This window comes from Chinchilla lanigera, unplaced genomic scaffold (genome assembly GCF_000276665.1).
Source record: "Chinchilla lanigera isolate Chin_1 unplaced genomic scaffold, ChiLan1.0 scaffold00030, whole genome shotgun sequence".
NCBI lineage: Eukaryota > Metazoa > Chordata > Mammalia > Rodentia > Chinchillidae > Chinchilla > Chinchilla lanigera.
Window position 1 is genome coordinate 21,319,490 of NW_004955431.1, and position 18,358 is coordinate 21,337,847.

General features: G+C 37.8%; 1 protein-coding gene across 2 annotated transcripts; it reads left to right on the plus strand.

Annotated features, from left to right (window-relative positions):
• Positions 1 to 536: 536 nt before the first annotated feature.
• Positions 537 to 16,899, plus strand: LOC102023180 (pancreatic triacylglycerol lipase). Of its 2 annotated transcripts, none has more exons than XM_005387851.1 (12): positions 537 to 597; positions 1,768 to 1,922; positions 3,132 to 3,254; positions 5,163 to 5,297; positions 6,124 to 6,235; positions 8,082 to 8,201; positions 8,315 to 8,434; positions 8,938 to 9,056; positions 11,356 to 11,485; positions 13,122 to 13,230; positions 13,942 to 14,106; positions 16,787 to 16,899. In XM_005387851.1, exons 1-12 carry the CDS (start codon positions 552 to 554, stop codon positions 16,848 to 16,850), a joined length of 1,398 nt encoding a protein of 465 aa, XP_005387908.1. In that variant the 5' UTR covers positions 537 to 551; the 3' UTR covers positions 16,851 to 16,899. The 2 variants fall into 2 exon arrangements, with proteins under 2 accessions (XP_005387908.1, XP_013371212.1); XM_013515758.1 differs by having other exon boundaries at positions 552 to 597; positions 1,768 to 1,937.
• The last annotated feature ends 1,459 nt before the right edge of the window (positions 16,900 to 18,358 follow it).

Here is an 18,358-nt window from a genome sequence, read left to right on the forward strand (position 1 = left end):
AAGAGCTTGCACAGAGAACTGCAAATTAAGACACTGCCTAGAACCTTCATTAGAATGAAATGACAGTGACTCTCAGCATTAAATAAGTAGATTGTAAGAGAACTTTCCTTATCTACCACTTTCTCATCTTCCCACAAACACTCTGGGAAACTTTACCTACTCTATCAATCTGGGCTTATCTGTGATTAAAATTAGAACTATGCCCTTGGAGCTTTCTTTTATTTCATGCTACTTTTCCACGGCACTCCTTGAAAAGATAAGGCTCACCTATAAAGGGAGCTTTCAGTGTTGTCTGGTTGTCTGTGGAAAGTGACAGATCTGCCACGGTGAGTCAGGAACAAGTTTTCTAGGCTAATATGTTAGGATTCACCCATAAAATATAATTGAATTCATAGTTTATGTGAGCACACAGAAAGAGCTTTCTGGTTAAACAAATGTCCTTGAAACACTTTTGGATGATTAATTTCCCTGCAGAGAATTAAATGAATTATATCATGCCAATCTTTCAACCCCGTAGTTGACCAGACTGTCATGTTTTTACCTTTCTGTAGATGCTGCTATTGTGGACACTCTCACTGCTGCTGGGAACAGTAGCAGGTAAGAAAAGATACTCCTATGGAACAGGGGGAGTCATTTCTCAGGAGGCTGTGACCCCAGATTCAAGCCACAAGGACACTGAGGAGTAAAGGAAGGGACATGCAGGATTAAGTGCATAGGACTTGGTGTGGGGCTGCCACATAAAGCCTACAATTGCCAGCTAATTTCAGATCAACAGCAAATAATTAGGATAGTCACAAATATGTAACGATTTCTATATGAAAAATTTACTTTTTCCAAAATTCAAATTTATCTTGCATTTTTGATTTGTGAGCCTAGTATCCTTAGTTGGGAGTCAAGGGATGACTTTTAAACTTGCTTTAATCACCTACAATTCTATCACTCTGAGCAAAATCTTTAATACCTTTGTGCTTTAGGACCTTTGTCTGTGAAGTGGGAATAACGGCTTCACCCTATCATGACATGGCTATGAGGCTTAGATTAGTAAATCAGCTGGTCCAACCTCCAGTTTACATAGTAAGAAATTAGGAATGCAGCCCCAACAATGGCTACTATTTTTATTCCTACAACTAATCTGGAGTTTTTCCTCTATTTTGAATTATCCCTTTGTGCAGTAACATGCCAGCCTACAGTTGTATCCAATCATAATTTGTGTGTGTATGTGTGTGTGTGTGTGTGTGCGTATGTGCATGTGTGTTTGATTGTTTGTAAGTACCTTCTTCATCACAGAAATCCATGACGGCCCTTAAACAGGTCAGACATTCCCTGTTCTGCCAAGGAGGAAATAGGAAATTTTGGTCTCTCTTGAAACCTAACCTCCTTATTTAAAATATAAGGCCAAATGGTGGCTACTGGGAATTGAGGGCCTCCACACACACACATAATACCTTCCCCAGCCCTGGGACACATGGCTACTCCATTCCTTGGCACCAGGAGACCAAAGATGACATCTGAGTTGAGAAGTTGGAAAAGAGTCCCTGTCAGGGACTGAGCAGGAGCATGAACTGGTCCCCTGGGGTGGAAGTGAGGAGCAGTAGCTTGTGAGTTCCAGGAGTGTTATCTTTTTGAAGCTATTTTGTGTCAGTAGGAGCAATTTGGGAACACAGATAAAAAATGTGCCACAAAATATAATTTAATTCATATTTTATGTGAGCACATAGAGCTTTCTGGCTAAACAGATGTCCTTGAAACACTTTTGCATGATTGCAGGAAGTGAAGTCTGCTATGATAGGCTTGGCTGCTTCAGCGATGATAATCCATGGGCAGGAATCGTGGAAAGACCCCTGAAAGTCTTGCCCTGGAGCCCCACATCCATCAACACCCGCTTCCTCCTGTACACTAACGAGAACCCAAACAACTACCAAGTAAGAATGCTCATTGTTTTCAGCACTCAGTTCTACCTGCTTTATGTAGTTAGTATTATGAATATTCACATCTTCCAAAGAACAAGTTAGACTGTGGATTTTTATATGCAGTGACCTTAGGTGTGACTTTATGCAGCTTATTTATAAAAGTTCATTAAGCTCTGGTGGCACATGCCTGTAATCCCAACACTCAAGAGGCCGAAGCAGGAGGATTGTCATGAGGTTGAGGCCAGCCTGAACTATATAGTGAGTCTTTGTCTCAAAAAAAGCAGAAAAAAAGGTCCATTAACTTTATGTTATTATTATCCTATATAACAGTACCATTTAAAATATAAATACAGGGAGAGATGTGAAAATATTATATGAACATAAAATACATGTAGATTTCATTTATAGAGAGTATATAGAATTTCACAATATGAAGATATATATACATATATAACATTAATTTAACCAGAATGCTCTTTTTATGGTCTTAGGCAAAATATGAATTAAGTTGCATATATATGAATTAAATTATGTATATGTATATATAGACCCTATATATGGTCCCCATTTAAGATAGCTTGACCTAATAATTTTTTGTCCTTATGATGTGGGAAAGTCATATGCATCCAGTAGGAACCATCCTCTGAATTTTTCATCTCGATCCTTTCTGGGCTAGTGATATGCTGAATGATACTCTCACACTAGCAGCAAACAGAAATTTCCAGCCGGCCGCTGATCACCAGGGTAAAGAGTTAGTACTCTACAGGGTGTTGTGGTGCTAAACTACCTTTGATAGCTTAGGTGTTTTCAGTGCATTTTCAAGTTAACAATGCTATCAACTTCTGATGGGTTTATTGGGACACAACCTCATTATAACTGAAGGAACATCTATAGACATATGTCATAAGGATAGTTAGATAGATATGTACATACATATACAGAGATATACCAATATTTTCATTGTATAGAGACAAGATATTAATGACAAATATTATAGCACATATATTATTCCAAGTTGAACAACCACAAAAATTTTATAATGACTAGAAAGTAGAAAGTGGCAGTTGACTATGAGTAGCTTAACTGTACTGGGAGAACCCTTAATCACAAGATCCCCACACCCCATAGTCTTCACCTAGCACTCCATGCACATATAAGGGGTCTAGCATATAGAAGATGCTGTAAGAATCTTGACCAGAAATGCTTTTCAATCTAAAACAGGCGATTACTGCTGATTCATCAAGCATCAAGAATTCCAACTTCAAAACAAATAGAAAAACTCGCTTTATTATTCATGGATTCATAGATAAGGGAGAAGAAAATTGGCTGGCCAATATGTGCAAGGTAAGCCCTGGTCATTTTCTAAAGGACGGTTCTCTGAGGAATGACAATTAACAACCAAGGAGGACAAATACTGGGAACCACCATACTGTGTGGAGTCTCTGACCCCTGCTGAGACCGGGGTTCCTAGGGAAGGTCCACGAGGTGGCAGTAGATGGAGGTGACCTGGGATGTCAGAGCAACCACATGGGCAGGCATTTTGCGGCTCCAAGCACTGGATATTTAATAACTAATACAGGGGTGTTTCAAAACTTTAGCAACAGAAGCTGCCGTGTTGATCCATCCCAGCTACTTATGCCCCAGTGTGTTCATTAGTTTTTAATTTCCATATGAAGAGCTAAGAGAACTCACTTGCCCGAACTAACTCTCCTTCTTTGATTTTTGCTTGTTGCTCTGACCAGCTCTGGTGACAGTGTCTCAGAAAACCATGATGATTTTTACTTCTGGCTTCTGTTTTTGCCGCAGTGATCCTGTTTTCCTTAATTTGCTTTTGGCTCTGTTCCCAGAGATAACAAAGATTTAAGAGATGGCAAATAAAACAGAATGAAATTCCCTAGTAACTGGTAGTGCTTGAGAAACACTGTTATTGATTCATTGATTCATATATTTCTTCATGTTTCATCAAATTTCTGTGGCTGAAGCGGCACAAAGCTATAGTCATTTCCCCAGAGGCTTCAAGAAAAAGACACCAGTGCCTTCCAAAACCCTTTCATTTCTGACTTGTGTTTGACTCATGCCAAAGGCAGAACCAAATCAGCTCCAAAGCATATAGGCTGATCCCGAAGACAGAGAAGCACATTCATTCACTTTGCAAGCCTTGGGATTATCACTAAAACTACAGTTTGTCTCCTAAAATAGTTTAAATCTGGTAATGATTGAGTAGAAATTAATAGATTACTGTATTACAATGAAGGAAAAAGAACTGCTTATTATCTCAAAGGGAATATAGATATTTTTAGACATGGGTATAGGATTTATTTCTAAGGTCCCGAAAGCAAATATGTTTTAAATGCATTTGATTTACCTTGACATGGAACTGAATTCTGTTTACCAATGTTAGAAGTAAAACTTCGTATTGCAATCTAAAAGTAACAGAACTGAGTTCACTTCATCATACTTTAAAGGGTTATTTCCATTGTTTGAATTTTCTTTCTGTGAACAGATAGTTGGAGATGCTTTCTGAAATTGTTTCATTATTCTCAAATTCTTGTAGGAAAAAAGTGGGAATGTATATAAACACCTACTCAGACAAATAATTCCTGCCAGAACTATCCTTCATGAACCCATAATTGAGCCCCCAAATCTACTGGAGTCTCCAGCAGATACTTGTTAGAGTATGCACTAATTGGAGTAACTTCCATGAGGTACAATAAAATGTACACATGCAAAAACTTTGATTAGTTTCTTTCATCATGGAAAAGCTTTTTCCTTTACCTTGAGTACATTTATAAATTTCAGGGGCTTGACTATAGTCCTTCATTCATTTAGAAAATATCTACTGAGCACCTACTGTATACCAGGTATCATTCTGGACACTGAATAGGACACAGCAGTGAAAGAAACAAGCAATTTCCTTGGGTGCATTCTAGTAAGGGAGATGGGAATCCTTTGGAATATATGGTGCTGTAATGAGATAACTCATTATACCACATCTTATGCATTCCTCACTAAATCAAATAGAAACCCCAAGAGTCCAGTTTCTATGATGGCCCTGTCTCCATTGGAGCCAAGGTTAAACTTATTAGGGATTCCATACTCATAAGAGACCAGAGATTTGCTTGTATCTCTGGAGTGAAAAGTGACATGACACCTCCTAGGTCAAAGAAAGAGTGCATCCCTGCCCTCGTATGTGTTAGTTAGTATTTAATAATGATCCTGAACTATTTACCTATTTGTTATTTCTTCCTTCAGGCCATGTTTCAGGTGGAAAGCGTGAACTGCATCTGTGTGGACTGGAAAGGTGGCTCCCGAGCTTTATACACACAGGCTTCGCAGAACATCCGGGTTGTTGGGGCGGAAGTGGCCTATTTTGTTAATGTCCTTCAGGTAACGTCTTCAGGTTGCATAAACCCTCCTCAGTTCTGAGGAGAACCTAATGGTGTTTGAAGACTGAGTGATGTTTTGTAGGGTTCAGTATTCCTCGAACTGTTAAAAAACCACTCCTTCTGAGTAGGGTTAACATGAACCCATGTGTATTACTGTCTGGATTCTCCTTCCAAAACAAAAGCTGTAGGTATGACGATTGATAAACATTTTTCTACTGAGATTTGACTTCACTCTTAGGTTTAAAAAGATGCAAAAAGAAATCTAGGTTTTACGTTCATAAATTACCTATTTAATTCAATAGACTTATTTTTGTTTTTAATTAAGTGAGCTTATACAAACAGCTAGGTAACATGGTATGCACTGGGTTTTATTAGTTTTTATACTTCTGATTATTACCAAATTGACATGACAATGTCAACCTCAAGGTTAAACTACTTTTCCTTTTAATTTATATTTTTGAAGAGAAACACAATGATACAAAGCTAGTGTGACTGGGTAACTGATGGGTTAAAAAGAGTTCAACTTGAAAGTGAGTAGTAATTGCTTTCCTTATGGTTTTATAATCTAAATATTTACTCTATCATCTCTGGGCAACCATTCTTCATGTCCCTCAAAGATTCTTTCTCTGTAGTAATAGAACAAAATAGAATGTTGTGTCTACTAGCTTAAAATTTAAAAAAAATCCATTTTTCATTATAACAATGGGAAAGACCCTATGAAAATCAATTGTCTTCTTAAAACTCAAGGTGTGGTGGGACTCCTTTTGTGTCCATCGGGAATTCTACAGTTGAACACATTTTATTTAAAGAGATTGTCTTTCCAACAGTCTCAGCTGGAATACTCGCCTTCCGATGTCCATGTCATTGGCCACAGTCTGGGCTCCCATGCTGCTGGGGAGGCTGGAAGGAGGACCAATGGGGCCATTGGACGAATCACAGGTTGGTCACAACCGTGAACAATTCAGTGTGAGGCACATCATGTGAGAGGTTGGTGCCGCAAGTGAGGAAAAGAATTTACCAGCAACCAAGGAGTATGGAAAAGTTAGTTTATTGGTGCCCTGCAGGAGAGCAGCTGGTGAATTCCAAGAGAGGAATGCACCAACCAGGAGAAAAGCAGGGACCTTTATATTTGATTGTAGTGTGAAGAAGAGCGTATAGGAATGTTGTCTCTGGAGTGCTTCCACCAGGTCATGATGGTTTTAGTGTCCATCCATCTCAATTCTGAGGAGAGCCAAATGCTGTTTGAAGATTGAGTGATGTTTTGTACAGTACAGTTCACTCTTCCCTGCGTTGTTAAAAACCATTCTTCCTGAGTAGGGTTAACAAACGTGTATTCATTCATTAGGCTTAGTGGTCTAAGGGGTCAGGAAAAAAATCTATCTATATCTGCTAAAAGGAGTCTTTGACATTATGTAAGGACAGGGGAGGAAGGGTTATTCTTTAAGACACGCCACATAATTAGGTCACCTAGTGATGTGTGTGTAGTTCCTTTAGCCTGCAAGGACTAGAGTCAGTGTTTTACTACTCAGCTGCAATGTGGCCTTCAAGAAATAACTATAAAGTAACCATGATTCCCCCACAAACACTTCAAAATTAGACTATGTGTAGCCTCTGTGGGATCTGAAAGGAAATGTAGGAGGGGATTTTGGCACAATCTGCTGTATATTTTGGTATGCTTTCTGAATTGGCCACAAGATCAAAAAACAGAATGTTCTGTGGCCTGGTGGATTGGTCTTTATTACAATCATTCTTTGATCTTGAGCAAGTTATTTAACATTTAAATACATGACATGTGGGTGAAATATGAATTAAGACTACTCAGAAACATTTCTATAATTATTTCCTTATTTTTCAGGTATCCACAAGATAATTTCATGCATAAATAATAGAATAAATAGAACTCAGACTTCAAATATGTATAATGAATTGTATCCTGCTTCAATAACAAGGACTAATAAGACTAAACCTGATCAGCCACAATCCCAGGACTGAGGGAAATAGGGACGGATGACCAAACTGCCCTGGGATACCAGTACTGAGTTCTACTCAATAGGTTTACAATATTACATTACAAACAGACTGGTTTTATTAAGCCAATAGGGACACACACTGAATATCCAAGTCCTGAAACAATCCTATAACCTTATGAGAACCAGGCTGTTGTGATAGATCTGAGACACAATTAATTCAGATGATGACTACTTTCCTCTTCCATCTTCCAAATGTGATCATCTTTTTAGTATTTTGAAGATGGTTACACTTAGATTGATGGGGGCATCTAGAATGTCTGTATACTAGTTTGCTGAACCGAAGTTCTTCTAGAACATTATTTCCTGTAGTTTATAAATGTTTATCACAGCCTGTTTAGCCAGGAACTAGGCTATGCCACGGTGTGAACTGAGTGACCAGGAAAGGCAAGATCCTTCCCCTCATAGAGCACAGTCTAGTGGCAACTCTTTTAGCCTGAGTGGCTAACGTCCAGTATACCCCAGGGACTGCTTCTTTCCTGGGAACTGCTGTTAGTTACCAAGATTCTTCCATATTCTAAGTACTTATAAATAGAGATAAATGCTGTGGTTTGGGGAAAATTCACTTTTAAGCAACGAGAAAACTAAAAGCTGTTTTCTCTCAGAAAACAGTGAGTTAAGGAAGAACTTGTTTATCTCTTTCCATCATTAACTCATGATTAGAGCCAATATTCAGCTCACACTCAGGTCTGTAATTAACAATGGAGGATGATCATGTGGGGGCGTTGATGTAATTAATGACATCCTGTTTGCTACAGGGTTGGATCCAGCTGAACCTTGCTTTCAGGGTACCCCTGAAGTAGTCCGATTAGATCCCAGTGATGCCCAGTTTGTGGATGTAATTCACACAGATGGTGCCCCGATAGTCCCCAATTTAGGTGAGTGCCACAGTTTGTCTCTTGGAAGGTTTTGAGTCTACACAGTAAAATGATTTAGAGTCTCTTAAGGCTATACCGTATGATAAACTACCCCTATTTTTAAATTTTTTCAGGATTTGGAATGAGCCAAACTGTGGGTCACCTGGATTTCTTTCCGAACGGAGGAGTGGAAATGCCCGGATGTCAGAAGAACATTATCTCTCAGATTGTTGACATAGATGGAATCTGGGAAGGTAAAACTGTTATTTATGTAAAGAGATTTTCATTGGGAAAAGTTTATATTTTGTTTGCTAAACTTGCTAAATAGTTTGGAGTTGTGCAAGTCTCGCATTTTATATAACAAAGGACTTTTAATTGAATTTCTGAGGTATAGGCTCCTGTTAGGACGAGTGGTCAAGAGGAAACTGGGAAATCAATCATATTTCCCAGTTAAATTTTCAAGGACCTAATTCAAGGAATATATTATTGTCACGCTTGAATTTGTATGGACCAGCCCTTTCCTTCTTAATTCATTTTTCCTTTTCATTCAGCAAGTGGTATTATCTATTATAAATATAAATAGTACTTAACATGATTACATCACAAATCATAAATATATTTCATAAATGATTTTGTGCGATTCCCCCCAGGAGTTCACACTAATTAGAGGAATCTGTTCAATAACTGTATTCTGATCCGACATTAACTCGAAAAACTAAAATCTATTGCTGATGTGCAATCTTGTCTGATTTCACAGGAACTCGGGACTTTGCAGCCTGTAACCACTTAAGAAGCTATAAATATTATACTGATAGCATTCTCAACCCTAGTGGCTTTGCTGGATTCTCTTGTGCTTCTTACAGTTCTTTCACTTCAGTAAGTTGGATTGATTTTCCATTTTAATTTTATTTATTTATTTTTAATTTATTTTTTTGTGTGCTGAGAATCAAACACAGTGCCTTGTGCATGCTGGACATACACTATACTGCTGAGCTCTAGCCTCAGCCCAGCCATATGAATTTTATAAGCATTACTCCTAATGACTGATGTAGTACACATCATTCAATGAAGTTATATAATTTCACATTCATCATACTTAATCATATGTATGTAGTAATTAGAAGCATACATATGATCATACATAATCATATGTATGTAGAATTCAGTAGCATTCAAGGACTTTAGAGAAATGGTCTAGTAAACAGAACTTTCTGTTGTCTAACTTGTTCTGGATCACTTCTCTGTGTATCACGTAAACATTCAAACTCATTTTGGAAAGAATCCTAAGCAGACAAATAAAAAACTAGCTCATGACAATCTGTGAGCCATGTCTAAATAATGCTATCTTCTTCAAATGCTAGCCTTTTATTTTATTTGATATGATTTTTTTGAGACAGAATCTTACTCTGTAGTACAGGCTGGCCTTGAACTTACTATGTAGCCTAGGTTGGCTTTGAACTCACGACAATTACAGGCATGTAGTACTATGCCCAGCAGACCTTTTAAACTATAGAATTATACACATATGGATATTTCTGTGCAATCTCATAATCACCAATAATTCCTCAAGCTTTCATCCTGTCTGGTATCATCTTGATATTCAGGTTGAATTCTTATTTCTATATGATCTTCAATACAATACAAATTATCTGGTTTTTTATAAAACTAATTTTTTAGTATTATTTTCTTTAAATCCAAATTTGTACTGTTTCCCACTTAATAAAGACAATTTCAAGTAAGCAGTGTGCTAGACGAAGTAATGAGTTACCAAGAAGATATGCTTTAGTTATAAAGAGAGGACTTAAACCCTAGTTTCAGCTTTAAGTAGCTGTAGTAATTTGAGCAAAATAGTTGAATTCTCTAGAATAGTTTTGCTATAAATGTAAATAATAATGGTAGCCTCAAAGCACTTGGTTAGAGGACTTAATGAAATGACATATGTTAATTGCTTAGCCCAATGCAAAAATGCAATAACCCATATCCAATAAATGCTACCTATTATAGGGGAGGGAGAAGTGTATATTTTATTCACATTACAAGTTGATTATTCACTAAGAACTGAAACTTTCTCCCCACTTTTTCAGTATAATTATTTTTTCCTTCCTAGTAAAAACCCAGCAAAAACCCTTCAGGTTCACACAGTTTAACAGTCTGATTCAATAATATCACAGTCCTTTTAAATAATGCTCAGCACTTCTATAGGAAAAATATCTCAGTCTTACAATTTCTCCTTCTTTGGATCCCTTCCTAAGCTTCTCTCCAAGGTACTATTGGGACAGGTGATCCTGGTGGTAGTCTGGTTGATGCATATTCCCCATAGGGAATGACTTGGGAGTCTATTGGTGTGGGTTTCTTGGATCCTTTGCACTTTGGGTCATATCTCTATCTGCCTTATTGAAAAGGGCACACTTCAGACATTTAGAAATGAAAGCTGGGGTTTGTCTAGGCTTCTGATTTGGACAGTGCTCCAAAGAGCTTTAGCGATTTCTTCGTGGCCGGCTTGCCCTCCCTGTAGCTTAATAGATGCCAAGCTCGAGACTCTGCCATGTCCATCACGTGGTTCATTGACTTAGGATTCCACTGCAAGCTTTTGCTATGGAGTAGACTTCCTCTGAGTGGGATGCTTGTCCTTCAACTCTGTACTTTCCTTGTCATCCCTTTTACCACAGTTCTTTGGCTTAAGAAGAGAGAATATTTTTTTAAGCTTTAATAGCCAGCTAGAGCAATTTCTCTGCATTGGGAGAATTATGAGAAAACTGAATTTGTTAGTCTTTTTTATATTAAGTGGAAGCTAAGGAAATGGAGAAAAGCCATTTCCTTTTGAGCCTATTGTTCTCCTAATGGATCCTACTTTACATATCAGAAGCTAATTATCCTTTCTTAAGCAATCTTTCTAAAATAAATTCTAACCAGCAACAGGAAGATCTCAGGCAATTGGGGCAATTTAAAGAAGTGGAAAAAAAAAAAGAAAAGGAAGGATAAATGCCATGTCATTGTGTGATTTTAATAGCATTCTGCTTTCTAACAGTGAAATTGTTCATTTATCCTTGTGAATAATAAGATACATTGTTAAGTTTTGCCTTTTAAATTTCCCTTGTACAGCATGACACATTTGGCTTTAGAATATTTGCATTGTAACAACCCTTTGAAATTGTGCACGTTTTATTTTTAATAGAACAAGTGCTTCCCCTGTGCAAGTGGAGGATGCCCCCAGATGGGTCACTATGCTGATAGATTTTCTGGAAAAACAAGTGGAAATTTCCAAAAATTTTACCTCAACACTGGGGATACAAGTAATTTTTCACGTAAGTACCTGCCTTTTGTACTTTACATTCTTAGTACTGTGTGTTTTATCATGTCCAATTGATAACGTGTGAAATTGCTTTTCCATTTAAAGCTATACAATCCCTCCCAATGAGGGAAAATATTCAATACCATGCTCGATGTAATGATGGCTATTTGGAGAAGCAGAATGGAATTTAAGTCCCGAACTGTGATTGAGACAAAAAGTAATTTCTTGACAGTTGATTCTAGTGCTGAATATAGAAGGTTTCCTCTGCTCCGGCCTCTCTGTATTAAAAAGTTCTACCGAGCAGAATTCTGAATTTTCATACAAGCAGAGAAGTAATCCCAGAGAGAGATGACAGAGGAGGTGCTGTGATGGAACTGGTATGAGAGATTCCAGAAGCTGAAATAAGGAACTTAACCTCCCTTTTTGTAGCAGGAGCGCTGCTGACTCCTGTTGTAGAAAAAGAATTCTTAGGACATACCAGACAGAGGCAAGAAAAGGGTTTATTAGGCAGAAATTTAGGATGCACGCAAGAGCACTTTGAGTGCAGACACTCAAAGAAATGAGACTTCATCACAGTTTGGAACTGGAAACTTTTATACTTTTCTTGAGGGAGGTAGAAAGCAAAGGAAAAAGTGCTCTCACCCCCACGAGTACTAGCCTGCTCCAGAGACATGGGAAACTTGTTTGTCTGTGGATGGGCAATGTAAACATTATCTAGACTTGGCCAGCCTTCTCCTTTTCCTTAGGGCTAAGTTCCTGGTTCCATACTTTTTTAATTCAACCAATTTATGGCCTTTCAGTGATGCATCACCTTGGATAAGTTCAGCTGCATCCTGGAAGCTGCTGCCTCCTCAAGTACAATTTTTAGTTATGAATTCTTCATCTCTTTTTCAACCTATCTTTTATTTCTTCTATCCTCCCTCAGTTGGAACAGAGAGAAATTTACAGATTCAAGAGATACTTAGGATGGTCAGTGCCATAGGTGATGGGAATTAGAGGGTACTGGAACTGCACAGAGGCTAACAGAGGAAGAAAACTACTTTGCTCAGAGTCAATGGGATGGAGAAAACTGTGAGAACAAAAGACAGACTTTATCCCAGCCCAAATTTGTCCCTGACTACAGCTGAATGGCAAAACAAAACAAAAAAAAGATTTACTTTGACTAGTACCAAAGGAACTTAATTTGGGCTTCCTAAATCGGTATATTCCCAAGAATGATGGAAATTTGAATTATGGACTATTTCAACAAGTATTTGGCTATCCAGACCAAAAAATGACAGTACTTTAAATTTTAGTGGTCAGTGAAAATAAAACACACTGATGATAGTGTCACACTCTTTCCAGTACCTTTTGAAAACACGCTTTTAAACCACTGAGGAACAAATTGCTATGCTGAAAAAGTTTAAACACATATATTTCTTAGTTCCCTGGCCTAAAAAATTTTTTGTTGACTTGGGAAAGATTCTGCACATCCTCAATGCTTACCTCCTGAACCCTTAGATAAAGGAATCACTATGACTATTTCATTAATAGAATCACCTTCACCATGTAATAAAGTATCCAAAATTCTGCAGTAGGATGGGAATTCATCAGTTTTCATTGTGTCTTCTCTACAAGCTGACATTTTGCAAATTTTATGTGTTGTGCAGGTTGGAGGTATCAGGTAGCTGTCACACTGTCGGGACGGAAGGTTACAGGGCATGTGCTGGTTTCTTTGTTTGGAAATGGGGGAAACTCTAAGCAGTTTGAAATTTACAAGTGAGTAAAATATTTTTTGAGCTTCTTAAATGTTTGAACAGTGCCTATTTATATTGTCAGCTTATTTGGGTACCGTCATATACAGTAAAAAAGAAAGATATCTTTCATATATTCACTTGAATGCATTTCAGAATTCTGATTCTAAATTTTTCTCTTTACTATTTCTGAGAAAATCATTCATATTTACTTTGACATCTGGCATCTGATTTATAATAAAAACAATTATTCTCCACAAAACATGGGTAAAATATGACAATGAACATACATTAAGTGGGGAGGATTGTAACTCAAGTATGTTAGAAGTTTCACTAAAATAAAGATGAGTAGTGCTGGGTATGGTGGTGCATGTCTGTAATTCTAGCACTTGGGAAGCTGAAGCAGGAGGATCATTGAGTGTTTGAGGCCAGCCTGGGCTACAAAATGAGGTCAAGTCCAGTCTGAACTGCATAGTGAAACCCTGCCTCAAAAAAAAAGTAAAAACTAAATTTTTATGAGTCATTGATGGCAAAACTTAATCCTGAGTTAACATACATGTGTGAATTTATTTAATACATTAGAATGATGAATTTTCTATTAATCATCTTAGCTAGAGATATACTGCGAGCCGGTTTTAGAACTATATATGCATATATATTTATATACCTATATTTATAGGTATCATTACTTTATATGTATTCATGTACATTTTTTATTAATATCTTAACTCCCCAGGGGCTCTCTCCAGCCAGGAAACAGTCATACTAATGAGATTGATTCTGATGTGGATGTTGGGGACTTACAGAAGGTTAAGTTTGTTTGGTACAACAACGTGATCAACCCAACCCTGCCCAAAGTGGGAGCATCTAGGATCACGGTGACAAAAAATGATGGAAGAGTGTAAGTAATAAAAATCAAAGGGATGAGAAGGATTGATTAGTGTTCACAGTCCTATTCCCACTAAAATTCTCCTTTAAGCTAAACTTCCTACAGTGGTTCTCCTATACCCAAGGCACAGCCGCTTCCTAATAGCTACTGTGTGTTTAGGAGAAAGTATAGAACTTTAATAGACTTGTGGGTAAGTGTTGTGTTATCTGATACAAATTAAAGTGTTAGAGTGAGAACCCAACATCATGATATAATGTGAAAAGAATATTTCACTGGGCAGAGGAGCTTTTTGGTAGGTATATAATTAATGTGCACAGCATCTTCAAACTTCATGGGTTTACCAAATTGCTACTTAAACCACCAGAAGCTTGTTTAAACTACCAAGGAACGGAAATAGGCTGCTCTGTGTCACAGGTCTTCTGGGAAAAGACAAGGACTTTGTTCTCACCAGGACTAGAGTATGCATAGACCAAAAAATGCTCACCAAAAAAAGGTGGTATGGTTATAATCATAATAATACAGTATTAGTTCAAGAACGTATGAGTGTTAAGATAAATTCCAAGGCAGAGAGCACTAGTTCTTCTGTCTTCAGGTATATTTTATCCTCATAGAAATTCAATAAGAGGACTTTTGTTTCTGGCAAAGATGGAGCAAAGACACTTTTACCTTCTTCCCAAGGGAAACAATCAAAGAATGTGATAACTATGTGAAGCAACAGTTTTCAGAACACTGAACTTCCAGCAGTGAAAGATGGTGATGCCTGAAAGACAGAAAACAAAGTGGAGCTTTATAATTATCCCAGCTTATTACCTCGAGAGGGTTTCTAGGACCTCACACAGCCAAGAGATGCATATGCTGAAATCCATAGTCTCTAAGTTCAGGAGTCAGAGTTAAGAATTAGAGAATGTAGGGCAAATAGACTCGATGGCATAGTCTACCAGAGAGTAGGGAACTGTAAAAGGACAATCCTAGAGCTCTGAGAGATCCCCTGGAAAAGTCAGCATGGTGCTGATCAGCACATATGTGAGCAAAGTAGCCAACACCAGGGAAATGGCCATTCAGAAGGATGAGAGAAAAGAGTGCCCAGTGCTCTAGCAGGGCTGAGAATAGTGCTTCTTTCCATCAGCCAGACTGGAAAATCTTGTAATTCAAGAAACATTGAGTGGTGTATTTAAAAAAGTCTTGTCTCTCCATGGGAATGATTAGTGTACATTTAGCAAGACTTGAAATAATCAAGTTGAGGGCTGGGGATTTAGCTCAGCAGCACAGCGCCTGCCTGGCAAGCACAAGGTCATGAGTTCGATTCCTGGTACTGGAAAAAAGAAATGATCAAATTGTTTTCAAATAATTTAACTGTATCCCAGAACAAAGCTTAATAAGATTTATAGAGATATAAAATTATCCAGCAGCTAACAAGATAAAATCCACAGTATGTGGTGTTAATCAAAGATTTCCAGCTATGAAAATAGGAGGACGATACCATTTATCATGACAAGAGTAATCAATGAATTAATACCTGACCAGAATTGACAGAGATGTTAGACAGTGAGATTAAAGCAGCTTTAAATACATATTCCATTAGTTCACAAAAGTCAGTAGGGAAATGGCACACATTAAAAAAGACCTTGCTCAAAAAATAAAAATAAAAAAGAACTATCAAAAATTTCTGGAGATAAAAAATACAATCGCAAGTGAAAAGTGCACCAAATACAATTCACAGGAAATTAAACATTGTGGCAGGAAAGACCACTGAAGTTGAAGACATAATAGATCCTATATAAAATGAAATAGAGGAAAAAGAAATTTTTAAATGCAAAGAACATCCGCAACCTATGGGAAAATTTAAGAATGTCAGTGTACTTGTGTTTGAAGGCTCCAAAGGCAGAGGAATAGAATAATATATTTCAAGAATAATGGCTCCACAATCATCAAACTTGGTAAAAACTATAGACAAACAAATCAAATCATCATTATAATAACAGTATCAAGGGACATGAAGACAGACACACAAACTAGGATCAAATTACTCAAAACCATCTATAAAGAAAAAAACTTAAGACCAAAAATAGAAAAAGGTCAGATTATACATAGGAAAAATAAAAACTTCAGCAGATTTCTTATCAGGAGCAGTATAAACTAGAAGGCATTGGAACAATATCTTCAATATGCCCACAAAAATATATTTGAACAATGAGGGTGAAATTAAGGCTTTTCAGACATAGCAACACTGAAAGAATTTATCACTAGCAGGTCAGCACTACAAGAACTGTTAAAGGAAAGATTTGGGGCAGAAGAATATGATATTACTTGGAAAAGAATCTACAGGAAACAATTAGGAGAATAGTAACTATTAACCACATTGAAATACACAGGATGTTAAAATCTTATTATGTAATTCTCTCTGAAAATAACTCACTGGGAGATGGAGATGTAGGTGTATGGTAGCGCTCGTGTCCTCTCTTTTAGGGTGTGATGAACAGTTCCTCTCTCCGGTATCTGCATGACCCTATTACAAGGCTGAAGAGGAGCGAGATTCAGTCTTCTACACTAGTAGTCAATGTCTGGCCTCGGGCACAGGGTGTACCCTCTTTCAGATTGCAGCAGTGAGAGAAGAAAGCAGTAACCCTCCTCATGCTGAACATCACAGCTTGGTTCCTGCAAGTGGTGACCTTTTGATGTTTGTTCTTCACAGGTTCAACTTCTGTAGTCAAGACACTGTGAGAGAGGATGTTCTGCTCACCCTCACCCCATGTTAGGATGCTGCTAACGTTTGGCCGTTGAATCTTACTGCTAATAAAATTTAGAGGTGAAGCAATACATTGTGTCTTTTGTCATCAGTGTCCATTATTTCCAATGAAACTTTTGCATCAAGTGGTTAAAATCCAAAATCTGCAACTGATCTGAAGAACCACAAATAATCATAGAATTTTGCTATGGTATGGCGTTTGACTTTGGGAATATTGCTTACACTACACTGTCATCATGTCCACTATAAATATGACTGATATTCCCATCGTGTAAGATACATTTCTAGGCCCAAAGAGCACCCCCTTTTGGTAGGCCCTCTAGGAAAGTACCAACCTTTGCCACCTTTCATATCATCTTTAAGTTCTGTGACTGCTCCTAACCAGACATGTCAGGAGTGATGACACAAAAGGAAATGAGGATGAGACACATGTGATGTTCTGAACTGGTCGCCCTTCTCTCGGTAGGGTTTCTCCAAATCCTTTGGCTCTCTGCAGTCTATTTGATCTTCTCAAAGCACAGGTCAAAGAGCCCCTTGTGATTCCTAGTGCAGAATCTACCTTCCCAAGTGAGTCTTACTGTCCCCTCTTGGTCTGACTTTCACCTTAGACTCCAGCCTCACTTCTCAGCATATTCCTTTTGGGACTTCATATTCTGGACTGGTTCCCAAAGACAGCTTTAATCTCAGATATTGCTGGGCATTTGCACAAACTTTTTCTTTCTAGAGTGATTTTTTCCATGTTTTTCAATCTGTTTAACTTCTAGTGGTTCTCATTCTCCGTATAGACATTACCTTATCCAGGAAGACTCTTCACCACGTTGTTCACAGCTTCTAGATTAAATTAAAGTCTCTTTCTGCACTTCCATTGCACCTAAAATTTCACTATTCTCAACACTTTTCTCTACATGTTGTAATTACAGGTTCACTTCTGTGGATATCACATCTGTAAGCTCATTAAGGAGTCAACATTTCTAAGCATCCCAATAATGAAAAGAATGAATGAATCCATTGTGGCCAAGTATTTAAAATTAGGCTATCTCCCAAAAATAATACTGTGAAAGAAAAATCTATCTATAGTAGGCCTTTCAAGACAGGGTGAGTTACCAAGATGATGTGATGGGAAGACCACTCCAGAAAGAGGAAATATCTTGGGCAAGGCAGAAGAATGTGAAAAACTGAAAACACCTTTTGTTATGTGTTTCACCAAAATCATTTAACTTGATCAAACATGAAGACATGTCCTAAAGGGTCTCAGCCTTTATCACAGATACTTGCTCTTGCATGAACCAAAAGCTCTAACTTAAACTGGTTGCCCTCCCATTTGAAGGATGACCATCTACAACAAGAAGAAGGCTATCGACTTCTTTCACATCCAGGAAAAGAAAGTGCATCTTCCTTTCACCTAACCTGAAAAAATTCCAAAGATTCCATCTGACTGGTACACAGAAAGGAAAGTGCAATGTGTTAATTGTTTTAAGTCAACCGGGGCCCACCCCTAGACAGGGATGAGATCAGCAC